Source organism: Sminthopsis crassicaudata, chromosome 3 (genome assembly GCF_048593235.1).
Source record: "Sminthopsis crassicaudata isolate SCR6 chromosome 3, ASM4859323v1, whole genome shotgun sequence".
NCBI classification, from domain to species: Eukaryota; Metazoa; Chordata; class Mammalia; order Dasyuromorphia; family Dasyuridae; genus Sminthopsis; species Sminthopsis crassicaudata.
The window spans coordinates 99,449,512-99,469,659 of NC_133619.1; the positions used below are offsets into that span (position 1 = coordinate 99,449,512).

The 20,148-nt window shown below is 31.3% G+C and overlaps 1 protein-coding gene across 1 annotated transcript in view; it reads left to right on the forward strand.

Moving 5' to 3' along the window:
- TDRD3 (tudor domain containing 3) overlaps positions 1-20,148 on the forward strand; it is a 170,778-nt gene that overhangs the window by 73,148 nt on the left and 77,482 nt on the right. Inside the window, exons 6-10 of the mRNA XM_074299217.1 lie at positions 2,748-2,819; positions 5,940-6,089; positions 9,198-9,338; positions 16,168-16,324; positions 19,407-19,532. Of these exons, the coding sequence (XP_074155318.1) occupies positions 2,748-2,819; positions 5,940-6,089; positions 9,198-9,338; positions 16,168-16,324; positions 19,407-19,532 (646 nt within the window). The remainder of the gene's footprint in view (positions 1-2,747; positions 2,820-5,939; positions 6,090-9,197; positions 9,339-16,167; positions 16,325-19,406; positions 19,533-20,148) is intronic.

The following is a 20,148-nucleotide window of genomic DNA, read 5'->3' on the forward strand; positions in this document are numbered from 1 at the left end:
GACAGTATTGATGTTACTGTATAAACTCTTCTGCTTTTGCTCAGTTTACTTTGCGTCAGTCCCAGGTTTTTCTGAGAGCATCTTGCTCTTCTTTCTGATGCTAGCACAGTAGTATTCCATCACAAATTTACCATAACTTGTTAGCCATTTGCTAATTGATGGGCATCTCCTGAATTTCCAATTCTTTGCCATCACTAAAAGAATAGCTATAAATATTTTTGTTACATATAAGTCCTTTTCTTTTTCCTTTTTTAAATTTTTTTAATCTCTTTGGGATACACACTTAGTTTGGGTCAAAAGGTATGGTCCTTGGGTATGATTCCAAATTGCTCTTCAGCATGATTGAATCAATTCAACTCAATCAATAGTTCATTAGTATCTCAGTATCCTTACATTATCTTCAATATTTATTATTTTCCTTTTCAATCATATTAACCAATCTGATAGGTAAGGAATGGTGTTCAGTTATTTTAATCTGAATTTTTCTAATCTGTAGAGAATTAGAATATTATTTCATCTGATTATTGATAGCTTTGATTACTTTGTCTGAAAACTGCATGTTTGTATTCTTTCACCATTTATCAATTGGATAAATTGATAATTGACTTAATTTTGCAAAATTTGACTCATTTCTCTGTACATTTGAGAAATGGGGCCTTTATCAGAAATATTTGCTGTAATTTTTTATACTTATTAGTAATTGCCTATTTCTCTCCATCCTGTTTTCTATTTACCCTAGTTTTTCTATGTGTGTCTATTTCTCTCTCTTTCACACACACACACACACACACACACACACACACACACACACACACACACACACACACACTCATCCTCCCCCTCCTTTCACCCAGTTCATTCTCAAAATTTTGCTTCTGACTACTGCCTTCCCTAATCTGCCCTACCTACTTGTCAGCCTATCCTTCCTTTCTCCTTTTATTGGCTCATTAACACTATACTGAGTTTCCAATTTATGTGCAATGCCTTTAAGTGCTAAGAATATTGTAATAACAGGTTTTGCAGGTTAAATATTATCCTCTTCAAATTATGGAGGGGGAAAATGGAGATTGTGAAATAATCATAAAACAATAAGAAATAGTGAAGATAAAAAATAAATTTTCTGTAGAAAAGTTGGCATCAGAAAGAACTAAGATCGTCACCACTCTTTAATTCTGCTTGTTTATTCTTAAATAGTTGTTAACTTTTTAAAATTATTATGTTAATTCAGTTATCCCTTAGGAATTATAAAAATAATACAACAATGGCAAACCTTAGGAATAGTTTGGAACTGGAAGTAGTAAATCCAGTGAGGAAGAAAAGAGATAGTGTGAGATGAATAAAGGTGTACTACATGGAATGGGGAGAGGTTGATTAGAGGAATAGTTAAAAGTTTGAGTGTAAAAATTGGGTCAAACTTGTCTAGTATATTCTATCAATTAATAGTGCCCCAATGGAGATGAAAAAAATTGTCATAAAAACACTTTAAAAATATGTAGAAGAAAGCTGAAGTAAGTTCACAAGAGGATACAAATAGGATAGTGTTGTTTTTAATGTGTTAAATTTAATATATACTTTTTAAAAAAGCAAACTATGTAATAGTGATTTCTAGATTCATAGAATTAAAAAAAATTTTTTTTTCCTGTTCTATATATATGGAGATAATCGTGTTTGTGGATTTTTTTATGAAGTTCATCACAAAAGGAAATTTAAAAAAAATTCTATTGAAGTTTCACAGAAATTACAGAATATCAAATTTGGGAAGAACACTGAAGATCAAGAGTTCTTAACCTGAAGTCCTTTAAAAATATTTAGATAACTATATCTCAATACAATTGATGCTCTTATTATTTTAATCTTTATTATTCTATTTTATGGACTTAAAATATCTTTTTGAGAAAAAGTCCATACATACCAGACTATCTAAGGGAATTGATGATATAAAATACCTTGACCTAGTCCACAAGAATTCCTTCTACAAAATTCCCAACATTCCCTTTACTTGAAGATATATAATGATGCATTCTGCATTTAGTTAGCTCTAATTGTTAGGAAGAATTCCCTCACATAAAGCCCAAATTTGCCCCTCTAATTTTAATCTGCTTGGATAATCTGGACCCAAGCTAAATAAACCAATTTCTCTTCTACAAAATAGCCTTTCAAATACTTGAAGACTACTATTGTGCCCCTCTAAAATTTTTTTCTTTGTTACATACTTGGTAAAAGTTATAGAGAGGCAGATTTCAAGATAATGTGAGGGAAAAAAACAAAACAAAAACCTTTCTAAGAATTGAACCTGTCTCACATTGGATTAAATTGTCTCAGGAAATAATGAGCTTTTTGTCACTTTCTATCCTCTTTTAAGAGGAGCTTGATGTCCTTCTTTTGAAGAGATAATAGATACCTGCTCAGGAACAAGTTGGACTCTGAGGTAAAAGCTTTGGTATTCTGTGATGGTGAGAAAATCAGCAGCAAATATATATTTAAAATGTTAAAATAAAGTTTTTCTTCATTTTGTTAAATATTTAATTATTGATATCAACGAAATATTGTAATTATTTGGTGACAGTGTATATAATCTAACATGGATAAAATTAATGAAATTAGGATGTGCATTTCAGGAATTTAAAAAAAAACATGTCTTTTTGTTAAAAATAAAAAAAAAAACCAACACATTTTTGCATAATTGAAAAAAAATATATTGCTCAGTTGTTTCATTTTCATGAAAAAAAATCATTTTTTGCCCATAGAGCTTGTCAAAACACAATAGAAGCAACATTGGAACAGAAGGTGGACCACCTCCTTTTGTACCTTTTGGACAGGTAACTAAACTTTTATCATTAAAGATAAATTTCAATCTGGGAAGATTACTTTTATTCTTCAAACTATATTCTTATTGAATGGTCACAGAAATTGTTCATCAGTGAATTATGAAGCAGGACAAAGAATTTAATAATTGTCCCTTATTTGTTTGTTAAAATAGAAACTTGGATGAGGAACCTATCTGTATTGTTGATATACAGATAAATTGCCTTGGCAAAGGCCCAGAAGTAAAAGTCAATTTATGTTCACCTTTAGTTAGTTAATTTTCAAAGAAGAGATAATTTTAAAAATTAAGATTAGGAAACAAATTTCCACAATAAATGATCCTCCTCTCCCTCTCAATATTCAGTATGATACATGAAAAATACGAAGAGATATGGAATATGATATATTCTAAAGAAAACAGGTTAAGACAAAACATTCTTTGGTTATGACTATATTATAAAAAATAAAATCCAAAACTTCTCTCTCATTTCTTTCTCCTTCCCACCCAGGGAAAATTAATAACTCACTTTATAAGTTGTTTCACTTGTGTGCAATTCTTTATGATTACTTTTTGGAATTTTCTTGGCAAAGATACTAGAGTGGTTTGTCATTTACTTCTCCAGCTCATTTTACAGATGAGGAAACTGAGGCAAAGGTAAGTGACTTACTCAGGATCAGGACTTACAGCTAAGAAATGTCTTGAGACCAGATTTAAATTTGAAGATTAGTTTTCTTAGTTCTAAGTTCAGTGCTCTGTTTATTGTGCCATCTTACTGCCCTACTTTATCAATACTTACATTGAAAAGATATGAGCTCCAAAATTTTGTAATATTTTAAAAAATTATGCATGTTTATGAAAATCCTAATTGTAAAATTTTGTCTAGTGTTTTTTTATTTCAAAATTCAAAACTTTTAAAAATATTATCTAACTTATTTAACATAAAAACTTTTTTTTTCTTCTTTAAAGGAAATTTTTAAAGAATACCATTGATCTGGATGTACCCATCAATCTCTGCTTCAGTCTTTTTGTCTTGAATCCCTTATACAGTTGATAGGAAATTTATTCTCTTTTTTCTTTATGTTTTTCTAAGTGACTGAAACTCATGCTTCATTATTGCTTGTGTAATATTCTAATTTGACAAAAATTAAGTTTCTTCATAACTAACTCCATCAGTAGCAGATAGCACTGAACAAGCCTCAAAGGTTCCCTATCTTTCTCCATCTTTTTTTGATACATTGAGTATCATCTCTACTGTCTTTTTCCTCCCTCCCCACCGAACTCAGTTTAATTCTGGGAAATATGGCTAACACCTGAATTTCCTTCTTAAAAAGAAGTCAGTACAAGTTTATAAAGATATTTATTTTCCTGTCAGAAATCTCTTTGTGGTATAACAGAAAGATTGGCCAAATGGGTAGACATTTACTGCTATACAAAACCTAGATACCTATTCCATGTGTGCATTGCTACTTTTTTAATCACCTTACATTGAGGAAGGAATTTGTTTCCTCTTTGTTTTAATCATTAAAAAAAAAAATGTAGAAAAAATGTAATAAATCATTTTAAAATGATAATCTGTTTGAAAATTTCCCTCCCCAATATTATCACCAAAGTCTTCCTGTTAATTATTTTTTATTTACAACTAATGGCTATATTTATTTAAATTTTTAAAATATCTGACATTTGTTTTTAACTTTTTTTTTTTGATTAAGAAGTATAAAATAACAACCTAAATAAATTTGAAATAAGGTGCTTTCATATTTAATTTTATTTCAGCCTAATAAGCTTTGTTTAACTAATTTGAAGAAAGACATTCATATTTGATGTTGGTATAATTGAAATATATTGCATTGTTAGAAAACTTTTTTTTTTAATGACATTTGTCTTAAGAGACATGGAGTTTTTTGTTTGTTTGTTTGTTTGTTTTTTTTAGGGGAACAGTTTTTATCATTTCTGTTTTACAAGTAATTTATAGTTGATGTGTTAGAAAATATTTTCTCTAGAATTGCTTATTATATCTACTAATCTCTATTGTAGGGAACTAATTGATTGAAGATTATGAGTTGAGAATAAAATTTTACATTTTAACTTATAATTCTTTTGTTATACTGGGTATTCTTTATAGAGGAGTTATAGAAGAATATCAGTTCATATGCAAGCATTTATTAAGTTATGGGGCAAGTGCTAGGGATGTAAGTATAAAGAATAAAAAAAAAAAATCCCTAGTTACAAGGAGCTTACATTTTAATATAGGAGATAGCAAGTACATGTATATGTGTCTTTGTGTATATATTATATATACATGTGTTTATATATGCATATGTGTATATACATACAATATAAATTATAAATATGTAGTGAATATATACAATATAGCACAAAATACTAGATAGTTTGAGAGGAAAGTTGCTAACAACTGAAGATCAAAAAAGCTTCATGCAGAAAATGACACTTGAGAGCTGTGTATAAAAGGAACAGATAGACAGGTATTGCATAGGAAGACAAGGGATGAATGAATTTTGATCTGTTGGTGGAAGGAAGTAACCCCACCAAGAAAATAATAGATCCATCAAAGGATTAAACACAACCAAGTGTTAGTATGGTGTTGAAGTGAGATTTTTTGCAAACTTTTTGTCTTCTTAAATAATAATTTCTTTGAAGTCTAGATCCTTTTCAGATCCTTTCAGATAATTACTCCAAATAAAATTAGAGGCCTTAGCAGAGTGATTTTATAAATATTTCCATTATTAGGTGAAAGTCATTTTTCTGTTCAGTGACATGATTCATCAAGTGCATTTTGACTTAATAATAGGATCATAGGAACATTGATTCAGAGCTAAAAAGGAGTTTAGAAGTTATCAAATTCAACTTTATTTTATAAAGAGGGAAACTGAATTCAGGAGAAATTTTTGAGTTTCCTAGTTACATAGATAATATATATGTATTTTTAATCTTATTATTTGTTTAGCTCCTTTTAAAAAAATTCTCAGATTTAAGTTCATTAGGTAAAGCTGCCATTTTGTGGGTTCTGTTCTTGGCATTTCTTTAACCAATAAAATATGTAAGACATTATAATATAGATTGGGTATTTTGTGTCAGATAGTAAATTGGTTTTATATGTGTTTTATATCATTAGAAGTGTGTGTCTCATGTCCAAGTGGATAGCAGAGAACTTGATCGGAGAAAGACATTGCAAGTGACAGCTCCTGCCAAACCTTCAGGTGATAACGATGAATTTGAAAAGCAGAGAACAGCTGCTATTGCAGAAGTTTCAAAGAGCAAAGAGGTAGGAAACAGTAATTTAAATATTAAATATTTACATATGTGTTATATATGGTAATGACTAGAAAAAAATATATGCATGTGTATGCATACACATCTATCTTGATATATGTATATGTGTTTATAATGCATATTCACATTACATTTGTATATAACATATTTATACATTATACATAATGTGTATGAAGTGTATGTACACACACACACACACACACAGACACTCTTAATAATCTAATTCTTACTCCATAAATTAAAAGGTAGTGATTGAGGAAAAAAGTTAGTCATCCATTAGATACTTTACATACAATAAATGCATTTTTACTTCAAGCCTAATTTGATTTAAGGACTAAGGAAATTAGGGGAGAGGAAGTAGAAATTATAAGCAGATAACATCTATAAAATGGGGATAATAATAGATTTTCCTTATAGTTATTGTGAGGATCAAGTGAGTTAACATATGTAAAGCAGCTTGCCAGTCTTAAAGCACAATATAAATGTTAACTATTATTGATATAATATTAGTTACCCATGGCTATGTAAGACTATTATAATACCTTCACCCCTACTGAAAAATAAATAGGAGTAGTCAAGTTTTTTCTTCAAGCAGACAATAAGCTTATATTGAAGTAGGAAATAAAAATGTTGTTGGCAAAAAAAAGTTATTGCAAATCCTTAGAACTTGAAAGTAGAAATAGCGTGACCACTAATAAGAGAACATAAGAAAATATCCATTATCATCCCCTATCCATCTCACCATGCTCAAATCTCAGAATCTATCAGTCAAACTAAACTATTTCAGACAGACAGGATGCTCACAATTAGATTTTATTTTTTATTACTAGCTTCGGTTCTAGGGAACATATTATTATCCCTATTAACATAAAAATTATAAATAACAACAAAAAACCAAAGTTATCTGTCTTTCATTCTCAAAGAGAACCATGACATCAGGGAGGTGATGCCATGACATGCAAGTGAGTTGGATTTAAGTGAGAGAGGGTGATGCAGAAAACAGCCTTACTTTCTCCTCTAGAGCTGTCTGGGTCCAATGGAAAGATGTGGATTGGGACACCTGGTGTTGGCCTTGGATGCTCTTTTTAACTAAGTCTTTTACAGTCTCAATTTGACTGGGGCAATAGATATACCTGAAAGTTCTTTCTTCATCCTGACCCCTTCCCTCTAGTAGCTAACTTTTAGAAAGAGAGGTAGCGAAGCTTAGTCACACTTGCTCAAACAACAATGCTTATTTTTTCTCCTTCTCACCCCTCCTATTCTTCCCAGTCCTCCCCCTTCCCTCCAAAACACACACACACACACACACACACACACACACACACACACACACACACACACACACACACTGGTCCTGGAGGAGGAAAGGAGATGAGGGTAAGTTTCTCTAGGAAATAACTGATGTGATCTTTGAACTGATCTTTGAAAGAAACTAAGGATTTAAAGAGGTAGAGACAAGGAGGCCTATTTAGATTAGTAGTCTTTGCTTCTCCCCAAGATTTTTTCATTTTTCATTCAAGTTATCATTCTGAAGTATGGAAGTAAATTCTTGTCTGAGTACTTGGGATGCTTGCCCTCAGATTTGTCTCTTAGAGATAGGGCTTAAAAGGCTTCTGGTAATAGGATTTTGATCTGGGAAGCTGATAAATTACCCTTACTTAATTGCTTAGTTTTTTGTCTTTAGTTATGAAAATGTATCCATGGTAGTATCTTAGTAATTCAAAAAACATTCTTTATTCCCCACAAGGTCCCATGGACCTTGCTTCCTCTTAAGCATATAGTTAATTTGCCCAAAAAAAAAAAAAAAAAAAAATTAAGTTTTTCCTGTCATGAATAGTCATATTATTTTTCCTAAGTAAAATTAATCCTTTAATCTTAATGTACTTTTTTTAATTTTTTTAAATTTTAGTGACTTGCCCAGGGTCACACAGCTAGGAGGTGTTAAGTGTCTGAGGCCAGATTTGAACTCAGGTCCTCCTGAATTCAAGGCTGGTGCTCTATCCACTGCGCCACCTAGCTGCCCCTAATATCTTAATGTACTTAAATTACCATCTCATGGGTTTTAATTAGAGAACTTTCGTGGTAGATTTAATAATTTTGTTTAAATTCCATAAGCTAACAATTGTGTAAAAATAAACTGTGGGCTTTTGATTTTAGTGGTTACAAGTTTATTTTAATCTGAAATAAAATTTTAAATTGTGGGTTTTATAAAATTACATAGACTTATAGTCACCTCTTTCCATATCATCTGCTCATGTGTCTTTTATGACCATTTTCTATGCTTTTACATTATCTTTAAATTTTCTTTCTGTGCTCCATCTGATTGAAAATAATTATCTCTATTTTTTTTTTGCTCCTAGAATTATCTATTGAATATTTTTTTTATTGGAGGGAAAAAGGGAATTTAAAATTTCACAGTAATATTTTTAAAATGTATCTATATTCACTTGCAATTGTAAACTCATTATAGATAATAGACATATGCAATGGATATATATATATATATATATATTAATCATTCATTTCTAAACTAATATTTCTTGTATTTTATAATATCTTAATAATGTGTTTGATTATATAAATGAAGAAATAACTGAAAGCATACATGTTTAAATTGAAACTTATTTCTTCAGAATAGCAGTGAAACCTGAACAATGCATATGTATATGAATTTGTTCAGCTATTGAAATTCAATATTCAAATTAATATGTATTGTAAAATTTAAAACTGGACATTATTTATAAACATTAAAATGTTAAAAAAAATTTTTTTCTTGAAGCACCGAACCTGCTTAATTAATGGCCTTTTTTATTTTTTCTTTATAGTTCATTTAATGACTGGCCTGAGAATAGCGCATAAAAACTAAAATTATGAACCAATTTTTAAAAAATTGCCTAAACTGGACTTGAGAAGGAATTTTGCCTAGTTAACTACTTTTTTAAAATAAAAATTAACATCTTACTTCTCTAGAACCGTAGAAATTTAGCTATTCCAGATTTATTTTTTTATTACTTAATTACTTAATCTTTATAGCTATTTTCATAAAATGTTCACTTAAATCTCATTTTTTCCTTTCCCTGCCTCTTCTCCTTCTCTAAAGACCAAGACATTTGGAGGAGGTGGTGGTAACGCTAGAAGTAATCTCAACATGAGTACTGGAGGGAATCGAAACAGGGAAGTTTTCCAGAAAGAAAAGATAACAAAACCTGAAGCAAAATATGAAGGTGTCTATCGAGAGCTGGTAAGGCAGAAAAAACCAAAAAAAATTTAATGTCTTTTCTTGACAGGCATATAAGGGCATTAAAAAATAAATTTCATATAGTTTTTAAAAATGATTTTTTTTCTCATTGCATAAACCCATAATTAATTCTTAATGACATTATTCAGAAAATAATGGTCTTTTGCAGTTATATCTCCAAAAATGGTTTATTAAAAAATTACTAAAAATTTTACTAGTACAAATTAATTAATTTCTTTTAAAAATAATTTATTAGATAAATTTATTACATAAGATTATATAAGATTTATTAAGAAGCATTTCTTTTGTCTCAGCAATATAATTGTGAAACTAATTGAACATTAAAACAACTCTGAGTTACCACCTCACACCTATCAGATTGGATAACAGGCAGAAAAAGAAAATGACAACTATTGGAGGAGATATAGAAAAACATGACATTAATGCACTGCTGGTAGTTGTGAACTGACCTAAGTATTCTTGAAGACAATTTGGATCTCTACGTTATATATAATTGTGATAGAATATTATTGTGATGTAAGAAATGGTGAGCAGAATGTTTTCAACAAAAACTTACATGAATTAATACAAAGTAAAACAAGCAGAAACAGGTGAATATTGTGACACAATATCCAACATTGTACAAAGAAACAACAATATTGTATAATATCATGAACAACTTAGTTATTTTAAACAGTACATTGAACCAAAACAATTCCAAAGGACTTATGGTGAAAAACATTATCCAATTCCAGAGGACGAATTGATGGTATCAGATAGAAAGTAAATGTTTCAATCTATATTCAAATTTTTAGGTCTTTTTGTCTGCATTTTCTTTTGCAACATGGCCAATATGGAAATATTTTGTATGAATGCAAATGTATAATCTTTATCAAAATGCTTGCCTTGTTAAGGATGGTGTAAGAGGTGGACAAAATTTGGAACTCAGAAATTTTAAATAAAATACTAAAATTTTTGGTTTACATGCAATTAAAAAAATGTTCGAAAAAAAAAGAATGTTTTTTGGAATGTGTAGATTCTCATTTTTCTTGATCTGACAGTATCAATCGCCCTATTCTCCTTGTTAGTCTCTTTTCTCTAGATTTTCATGATACTACTCTCTTCTGGTTCGTCTCAAAACAGTCTGTCTATTACTGTATTTTTATCCTGATTACACTCACTTAGCATGAATGCTCTGCAAAACTGTCTTAGGGTCACTTCCTTTCTTCTGTTATACAATCATGGTAGCTATATGAATTCAAATCTCACATCTCCTTATCCTGTCCAGATCTCTTTCCTGACTTCTAGTGCCTCACTTCCAAATATCTACGAGACATTTTGAGTTAGATGCCTGGTGGATATTTAAATTGTTCATAACTTAACTCATTAGCTTTCTGCTAAAACCCTCTCCTCTTCTGTTACTTTTAAGGGCACTACCACTCTCCTAGTAACCTTGGCTTGCCATCCAGTTGTCATCTTCAAATCCCCTAGTTAGTACCCCATATCTGATTTATTATCATGGTCTGTCAAGATCTCATATATATTTTATTCTCTACTCTGATAGGACTACTATCTTCATGTGGGTCATATTATCTTACACTAGACAACTGCAACAGCCTTCTGGTTAGTCTCCCTGTCTCAATCTCTTCCATATTGCAGTCTGTCCTCTACCCTATACCCAGAGTGATTATACTAAAATTCAGATCTGATCATTTCATTTTTCCTTTCCCCCAAACCTCTGTTCAGTAAACTCATATGGCTCTCTTTTGCCTCCAAGATCAAATATATGAAATCCTTTGTTTAACTTTCAAAGCTCTTCATAACTTAGCCCCTTCCTACCTTACTCTCTTTCCCATAGTCTGTGATTCAAAGAAACTGGCTTCTTTGTTGATCCTCAACAAGATGTTTTCATTTACTGTCCCTCACCTCATTTCTGCCTCTTGATTCTGTTGCTTCCTTCAAGTGTCAACTAAAGCTCCACATTCTACATGAATTGTTTTTTCAATCCCATTTATGGTGCCAACCTGCATTAATAGAGGGAAATTTCTTACTTAAATGTTCCCCATAACAATAAAATCACTGAAACATTGGTGCTATCCTATTGTCCTTAGAAGTTTAAGAATTTAATAATTTTTTTCCATGAAATATTTCACTATATTTGTTTTCTTATTTATTATTTTGACTGTGTTTTATTATTTCTTGCTGTCTCATGGAGTCATTAGCTTCTAATTGCCTGATTCTAATTTTTAAAGAATCATTTTTGTCAGTGGACTTTTGTTTCTCCTTTCCCATTTGGTCAAATCTATTTTTAAGGACTTCATCAATAAATTTTTCTACTTCCTTTTTCATCTGGACATTTTTGCTTTTTAAGGAGTTCTTCTCTAGAGTGGATTTTTGTTCCTCCTTTATCATTTGACCAACTACTTTTTAAAGGTATTATTTTCTTCAGTATTTTTTGTGCTTCTTTTACCATGCTATTGATTATCTTTTCATAATTTCTTTCATCACTGTCATTTCTTTCATAATTTTCTTTAATCACTGTCATTTCTTTACCTATTTTTCCCTCTGTCTTAGTTAGATTTAGAAATACTGTTTGAAATATTTTACATGATTGTACATGTATAACTTATATCTGATTTTTATCTTCTCAGGAGGTAAAGAATTTTGAACTCAAAACATTAAAAAAAAGTTGAAAATTTTTTAACATGCAACTGAATATTTTTGAGTTCAGGGAATTCTTTGGGACCTGTGACTAATCCCTATTTTTCTTTCAAGCTTTGCATGTAGCTGCTTTGGCATTGTTGTGTTCTGGGTTTGTGTTTTGATATTTCCTGTCTTTTGTGATTAGTTTATTTCTGTTTTTGTGATTAGTTTATTTTTTGTTGTTTGTTCATCTTTTTAAAACCCTATTTTTTAGACTCTACTCGTAGATTAGAGGGAGCACTGTCTTAAGTTTCAGGCCTTTCTTGCTACTGTTTTCTAAGCTTGTTCTGGGCATCTGTAGGTTTTCAGCTTTTCCAAGGTGATATTATCTAAAGATAGTTGTGATCACTACTCTCCAGGACTGTGCTCTGATTTTCTGTAACCACCAGCAGTAGCACTCCTCCTGATCCTGTGACTGGACTAGATTCCCTCTTTTCTGCTGTTGCAATTGCTAATGTTTATATTTCTCCTAGACTTGAAACTAGGATCCCTACTCCTCTGTGGGGTACCATTAGTACATCTCTTTTTCCTGGATTCACAATCCAATCTTTTTCTCCTCTGCCAGCTGAAAATGCTAGTCCTGGGATCTGGAATGAGTCCTGAATATAGTGCCAGCAATGGATCTCTGCAATCTCCTTCTAAATATTTATTTGACTCCACCATGGACTACAGGTTGAGAGCTCTAGAAACTGCTTCTGTGACAGTGTAGCCACTCTTAAGTCATGATGCTGGTTGCACTGTGCTTGTGGGTCCCATCACCACCCTGGAAAGAGACCTTTCCTGCTGACCTTCATGTTGTCTTGGGCAGGAAAATTGATCATTAGAACTTTTGTAGGTTCTGTAGCCCAGAAATCGAGTTAAAATATTATTTGGAGGGGAATTTGAAAAGCTTGACTCAGTGCTTTCGTGCTTTGTTTTAGCTTTATCTCTCTCCTTAAAGACATTCTTTAGGAATATTTAATTGAACAAAGAATATCACAGTTTGACTTAGAAAACTTACTTAGAATTCTGATGTTTTTAATAAATTATTTTCCTAACTTATGGAAAAGTAGATAATACTCAGTATTGCAGTGATTATGAACATAGCCTTCTATATACTTCTCCTTTGATAAGGTAATTCTTCCCACTTAGGTCCTAAACATAGTATGTAAACTGGGGAAATAGGCTGAAATAATTTAAATTTAAGAACTGAATATATATAACCTTCAGTTATCTTTACCTGTACAAGGTTTGCTACTAACATTTAGGCAGCAAGTTTGTCATCCTGTGCCATTAGTAGAAAAAAACACCTAATTAAAAAAAAATAGTGGAAATGTAGGTGTTTTAAATAAATGGGAAATCATTCCTTTTTCTTTTTCAAAAATTTTAATGCTTTTTTTTTAATGTTCACATATATAAGCTATAAAATATGTTATTGTAGGAATTTATATCAATCCAATGAATATTAAGCATTGTTTTATGTGCTAGGGAACAGTGTTAAATATGATAAAGACCCTGCCATCAAGATGGTGATATTCTCATAAAATATTATTTCAAAATACTAGATAAATGTATCAATTACATTAAAAACGGTGTTTTTGTAATTAGGGGAAATCTTAGTGATTGACAAAGTAAAGAAGATTTATTGAAGGAAGTGGCATTTCATTTAGGCTATAAAGAATATGTAAGAATTCATTGGGCACAAAACCATAGTGGGCGAAATGGAAATAGGGCATTGCATCAACCAAGAGATGTGCAATAGGGTAAAATTGAGGAATTTTGAATGGAAATGACATGATTGTGTCTGTGCATAAAGAAGATGAGTCTTATAGAAGAACATTTTAGAGTCAAGAAAACAGAAGTAGAAAGACACATTAGGATGATGAGTGATCAGGTGAATGATGAATGTCTGTGCTAAAATAGTGACTATGGAATGGGAGAGATGTGAAGGATATTGTAGAGGTATAATGGATAGGACTTAGTACTAAGTATACGTGAACAATGAAGGAGAGAAAAGAGTCATATAAAACATCAGGTCTTAAAATATGGAGACTAAATAAATGGAGGAGTTGCCAATAGAAAATCAAGTCAAAGGAGGTGAATCTTTTGGGAATAAGGTTATAAACTCAGTTTTGGACATATATTGTATTATAATTAACATTGTTTAGGAAATTACTAGAGTACTCATCTTGCTTCAAAATGTGAAGAATGTTGATAATTTACTACTTAAAAATTAATTTCTAAGTATATTTCACATTACATTCTGTTTGCTAGGACTTCTAGCAGTATTAATATCACAAATGATAACGCTTTAAAATAATTTGGGTAGCATGTGTTTAAAAAAAAACCCTTAAAATTTTGTTTCACATAGTATTTATGGTGACACATTATTTTTGATATTTTAACTATTAGACTGAATAAAATATTATAGCTTTTACATTTATCAAATACACAATTTATCACAAGATATTTTTGTAATGGTTATGAGTTCTAGAGTAAATTCCACATATTCTCTTGAAGTCTGTACTTCAGTAATTATTTTAGAGAAGTGTCTGCTTAAAACTATTAATATCAATTAATATAAATAAATACTTATGGAACTTCAGAGTCTAGTGACTTTAAGTCACAAGTGAATTAGAACAATCTTACAAAGCAGCATTAACTTATGTTCCCACGATCCACAGTCATTAGGCCTAAGAGAAGTCAGATTGTGGAACTCTTAAGAATTTTTTTAGATAAAAACAAGAGGAAAATTTTGGGCATAAGGCAGTGCAGTTAGATAGAGTGCCAGAAAGACTCATCTTCCTGACTTGAAATCTGGCCGCAGGCACTTGCTATCTGTGTCACCTTGGGCAAGTCATTTAACCCCATTTGCTTCAGTTTTCTCATCCATAAAATGAGCTGGATGGGAACTTTAGTATCTTTAACAAGAAGACCCCATTTAGTTTATCTTGGTAAAGAAGAGTCACACAAGAGTTAAAAACTATTGAATTTCAAACAACATACAAGATGGAGCTAAGGTTGATCTGGGGATAAATCTTTTTAGAAGGAAGGTCAAGAGTCAGCAAATAGCACCTTTCTTTTCCCTTCTAGGAGTAGATGAGAAAGAAAGAGAAGAGAAGTAAAAAGAAAGAGGCTGCCTTTACATTGTCATTATTGTAATTTAAGTACTTGTTAAGTAGAAGAAATAGGCTAATTTAGCATAGTGAATAGATGAAAATAAATTCCTGCTGTGAAAAAACCTGATTGTTGTTAGTCATTGATCCCTATTGTACCTGCTTCATAAAATAAGGGTATTGTAGCATCTATTAGTGGATCTTTACAACTATACTTTGTCAGTTGTTGGATGTGTTGATATTTGAGTAAAATTTCAATCTGCATGATGAGGTCAAAAGCTTTAAGAGCTTTATTCCTTGAAACTCCTTAGTTTGAGTACTTGGGTCAAGCTAAGTCTTGCTTTTATCCTTACTTTCCCATCTAACTGTCAACCAAAGCTTCTAGTCCCATTATAACATTTATGTTCTTTCTGATTTCATCTTTGCTCCATGTTGTGAATTAATAGTGATTTGTACTGATTATACATACAGACATTTCTATGTAATCATCTAGAGCTGCCTTTATAAATTGTTTTTGATTTGGTATAGAAATTTTGGTATGACTAGAGAAGGAGAATATGCAATGTGAACCTTACTACACATTGCAAGTAAATGTGAAGGACAAAAGAATACAGAACAATGGAATAATAAAATTTGTTGAGTTGTTTCCATATTGGTATGATTGATGCATATTTTTTGGTGGAATGTTATCTATTGGATTGTTTCCTGTTTAGACTTACATTATTCATTAAATAATGTTCTACTTGTCTATAGCATTTTCCAATTAGACATGTCAACATTTTTTTTTTAAATGGACTTTTTTGTTGAAACAAATGTTTAGAAAGCCAAGGCAAAACCACTATCTTGTTTGTTTGTTTTTGCTTATTATTCTATGAGAGTATTGCAATACATATTTTATAAATTACTTTCTGTGAATATTTTTTCAGCCTGAAATTGAAATTTTCATTAGATATCAGTGTTAAAGTGATGCCATGCTTTTTTATGGAATTGGAATCCTAATTTACTATTATTTCTTTGTATTTTTTTCATTCTAGGTTGATGAAAAGGCTCTGAAGCACATAACAGAAATGGGCTTCAGTAAAGAAGCTTCCAGACAGGCCCTTATGGATAATGGAAATAACTTAGAAGCAGCATTAAATGTCCTTCTCAACAGCAATAAGCAGAAGCCTGTTTTGGGTCCACCAATGAGAGGTATTATTTTTATAAATCTATTTCATCAGATTTTGTTACTTGCTTTTCAGGAGATGTTATTTGTCTTTTTTTTTTTTTAAGAATATACCATATATAAGGAGTTAGAAATTTATTTTCCTTTCTATTTCAGAGGATGTGTCATCTTCCTCCTTATCAGTACATTTGATCTTATCTGTTGGACTGAGTCATGTAATCCTCTTATTACACTATTCCTCAGATTCAGAACTGCCACAAGTGGCTTCTGGGATTAGTAATATGTGAGACTGATGCATTATTGACCAGTTCTGCCTAATAATTTAAATGCAGCACTACCAAGTTTTTGTCTTAACTCGGTAAGAAAGCCCTTTTTGACCCCAGACTTCTGTCATCTGGAGAGGTTATATGGGTCTTTGGCAGGTATGCTAGATTTGAATTTTGGGTATCAGAAGCATTGGCTCTGTGCCTTCTTTTTTGGCCTATTGTTCATTTGTGAAACAGTGGAATTGGATCTGATAATCCCTAGCATCTTCCAGCTCTGACAGTAACTGGTGGCAAATGCATTTTGTGCCCACTAGTATGTAAGAGAAGAGAGATATATTGAATTAGCAAGGTAAGAACGAGAAAAAGAGTAAAACCCAATAACAATAGATGATATCACTTGCTCTCAAACTCTGTCTGGAAAAAAAAAAAGGCAGGGAGGAAGTCATAATTATAGGATCAAAAATATTTAGAGCTAGAATGGACCTTAGAAGCCAAGTACTCCAATTTCCCACATCATTATTTTCAGTGAAAAATAGGCTAAGAGGTTAAGTGACTTATCTATATTCAGATAGGTAAGTTGAGAATTGAATCTTGGGTATTTGACTTTAAAACCAATATTCTTTCCACTGTATTATTCTGACTATCTTAAGATAGTATACCAATCATGTATTCTCCTTTTAATCCTTTCTATTTGTCAGTATCTTCTTTATAACAGTAAAAGTTTATATATATATATATATGTATATGTATATATGTATATGTATATATGTATGTATGTATAACACTTTCCTTTTGCCTGGTACCAGGACTCCAACTAGAAATTTCTCTGTAAATAGCCTATTGTCAAATTGAACTTGAGGTATTCAAAATTAATCTTATTTCTTCAGAAAATCTGCTCTCTCAGTACTACTCTTGATGTCAGCAATACTATGATTTTCCTTGTGAGACACGTTAAAAACCTTAGTATCTTCTTTGACTCATTCTGCTATTTTAGCCCCTTCCTTATGGTAGCCAACACTGACTATTCAGAATATCTTTGTTTCCGTTCTTATTAGATTTTAGTTTAGAATTCTCTATACTGCCCTATATACTGTCTCTCAAACAGTATATACTGATTCTTAAAGGGATGCTTTTTTATTTCTCTTATACTTGTTCATGTTTCAGCTCAAATTCCAACAAGTTATTTAAAATTTTTGTTTAAATTTAAGTTCTTTAAGAGAGCAAATAATTTGACATAGATTAAATATGTGCAGTTCTTTTAAACATATTTCCATATTTATCATGTACAGAAAAAAACAGACCAAAAGGTGGGAAAAAAACCATAAGAAAGAAAAAACAAACAAAAAAATGAAAAAAACCATGCTTTGATCCATATTCAGTCTCTGTAATTTACTCTCTGAATATAGATGGCATTTTCCGTTCCAAGTCTATTAGAATTGCTTTGAATCACTGTATTGTTGAGAAAATCCAAATCCATCACAGTTAATCATCATATAATATTGTTACTATGTATAGTGTTCTCTTGATTTTGTTCTCTTCATTCAGCATGAGGTCATGAAAGTCTTTCCAGGCTTTTCTGAAATCAGCCTGCTCATCATTCCTTATAGAACAATGACATTCCATTACATTTATATACCATAACTTATTCAGCCATTCCCCAATTGCTGGGCATCCATTCAATTTTCAGTTCCTTGCCACTACACAAAAGGACTGATTCCAACATTTTTGGGTACTTTCTCTTCTTTTATGTTTTTGAGATATAAATCCAGTAGTGAGACCTGGATTTAAGGGTTTGCACAGTTTTATAGCCCTTTGGGCATAGTTCCAAATTGCTCTCCAGAATGGTTGGCTCATTTCACTATTCCACCAACAATGTATAAGTGTCGCAGTTTTCCTACATCTCCTCTAACTTTTATCATTATCTTTTCCTGTCATCTTAGCCAATCAAAGAGGTATGAAGTGGTACCTCAGAGCTGTGTTAATTTTCTCTAATTCATAATGATTTAGAACTTTTTTTCACCTGTCTAAAAATGGCTTTATCCAACCCAGCACTCTTTATATAACATTGTATTATTAAGTAATTATTTATTGTTATGTTTATAACCTTCTTGGATCTAGAGATTATATGCTTTTTTTGGTAATTCTTTTCAGTGATTAGATAGAAAGATGGAAAAGAAAGAAAGAAAAATAGAAAGATAGATAGATATTTTATTAAGCAATGTGTGCCAGGAATGGTGCTAAGTAAGCTCTGTCTGGAGATATAATTAAGCAAGACAATTCCCTTTCTTCAAGAAATTGATATTATTATTGTGAAAGACAATACAAAAAAAAAAAAGAAGCTAGAGAAATAAAGAGTCAGATTTACAAGGACATGCATGGAATGTTAGCATAGTCTGTAAAATTTTTGGTTTAATTTAGAACATTAAATTGCACTCTCTTCTCTTTCTTTTGTTGTGATATTCATTATGATGGATATTGAGGTTGTTCCTGTATCTACTTATAATTGAGTAGATGGTGCTGTTCATTAAATGATACTTTAAGATTAAACATATCTGTTCTACCCTAACCTCAAATTCTTAACTACATTGTTGACTTTCCCATAAAAAAGAAACATAAGGATGGGGGGAAAAATAAGATTTTTATGTAAATAGAGAAAAGCACTATTTTTTAAAAGTATCATCTGGGAGAGGGGATGGATTTTCCTAGGGAAAGAAAAATGCTTTTCTCTGAGAAGGATTCTACTGGAAATGCTGTCTTTCTTATATACAATGGTGGAGGTTCAATATGCTTAGCTTTTATATGTTTTTCATGATTTAAAAATCATCTTTTTTGAATTCTATAGGCAAAGGAAAAGGCAGGGGACGAGGAAGATGTGAAGATGAAGAAGAATTAGGAAATTCCAGGCCATCCGCACCTAGCACGTTATTTGATTTCTTGGAGTCTAAAATGGGGTCTTTAAACATGGAAGGTAGGTATAATTTAAAATAAGAAATTTCAAAACCACACCTTAAGATACTTGATTATATATAACCATATTTTAGTAGTTTTTATGAATGTGGATGGTCACTCTACTATTGAAGGATTGTTTTTAAACTTTGCTATATTGATCTCCAGAAAGCAGATATTGCCTTGTCATTGGGACTATCCATTCTTGATGCTCTTCCAATATGGTAAAACTTTTTAATGCCCCCATTGTTCACAAAAATAAATTGAGGTAATTCTTTTGAATTTTTTCTTCTTCCTTTCTCATCTCACTTCACTTAGACATTTTCCCCAATTATCTCCTTCTAAGTGTTCTCCCACATGAAGAGGTGTCAAGACAATCTTCTCTACATATACCTTTGTTCTCATCCCCTGCCATCTTCTCCAATAGATTACACTGATGTCCTCACCCTGTCTCTAATTTTCAATCTCTTTGTGTTTCATGTATTTATGAATACATCCATGTGCCCCACATCTTTAACCTTTACTTGTTTCTACCATTCCTATTGGCTATCATCCTATCTTTCTACTTCCCTTTTAATTAATCTCTTTGAGAAACCCAGGTAACATATAGGTGCTTTTACTTCTTTTACTCACTTTTA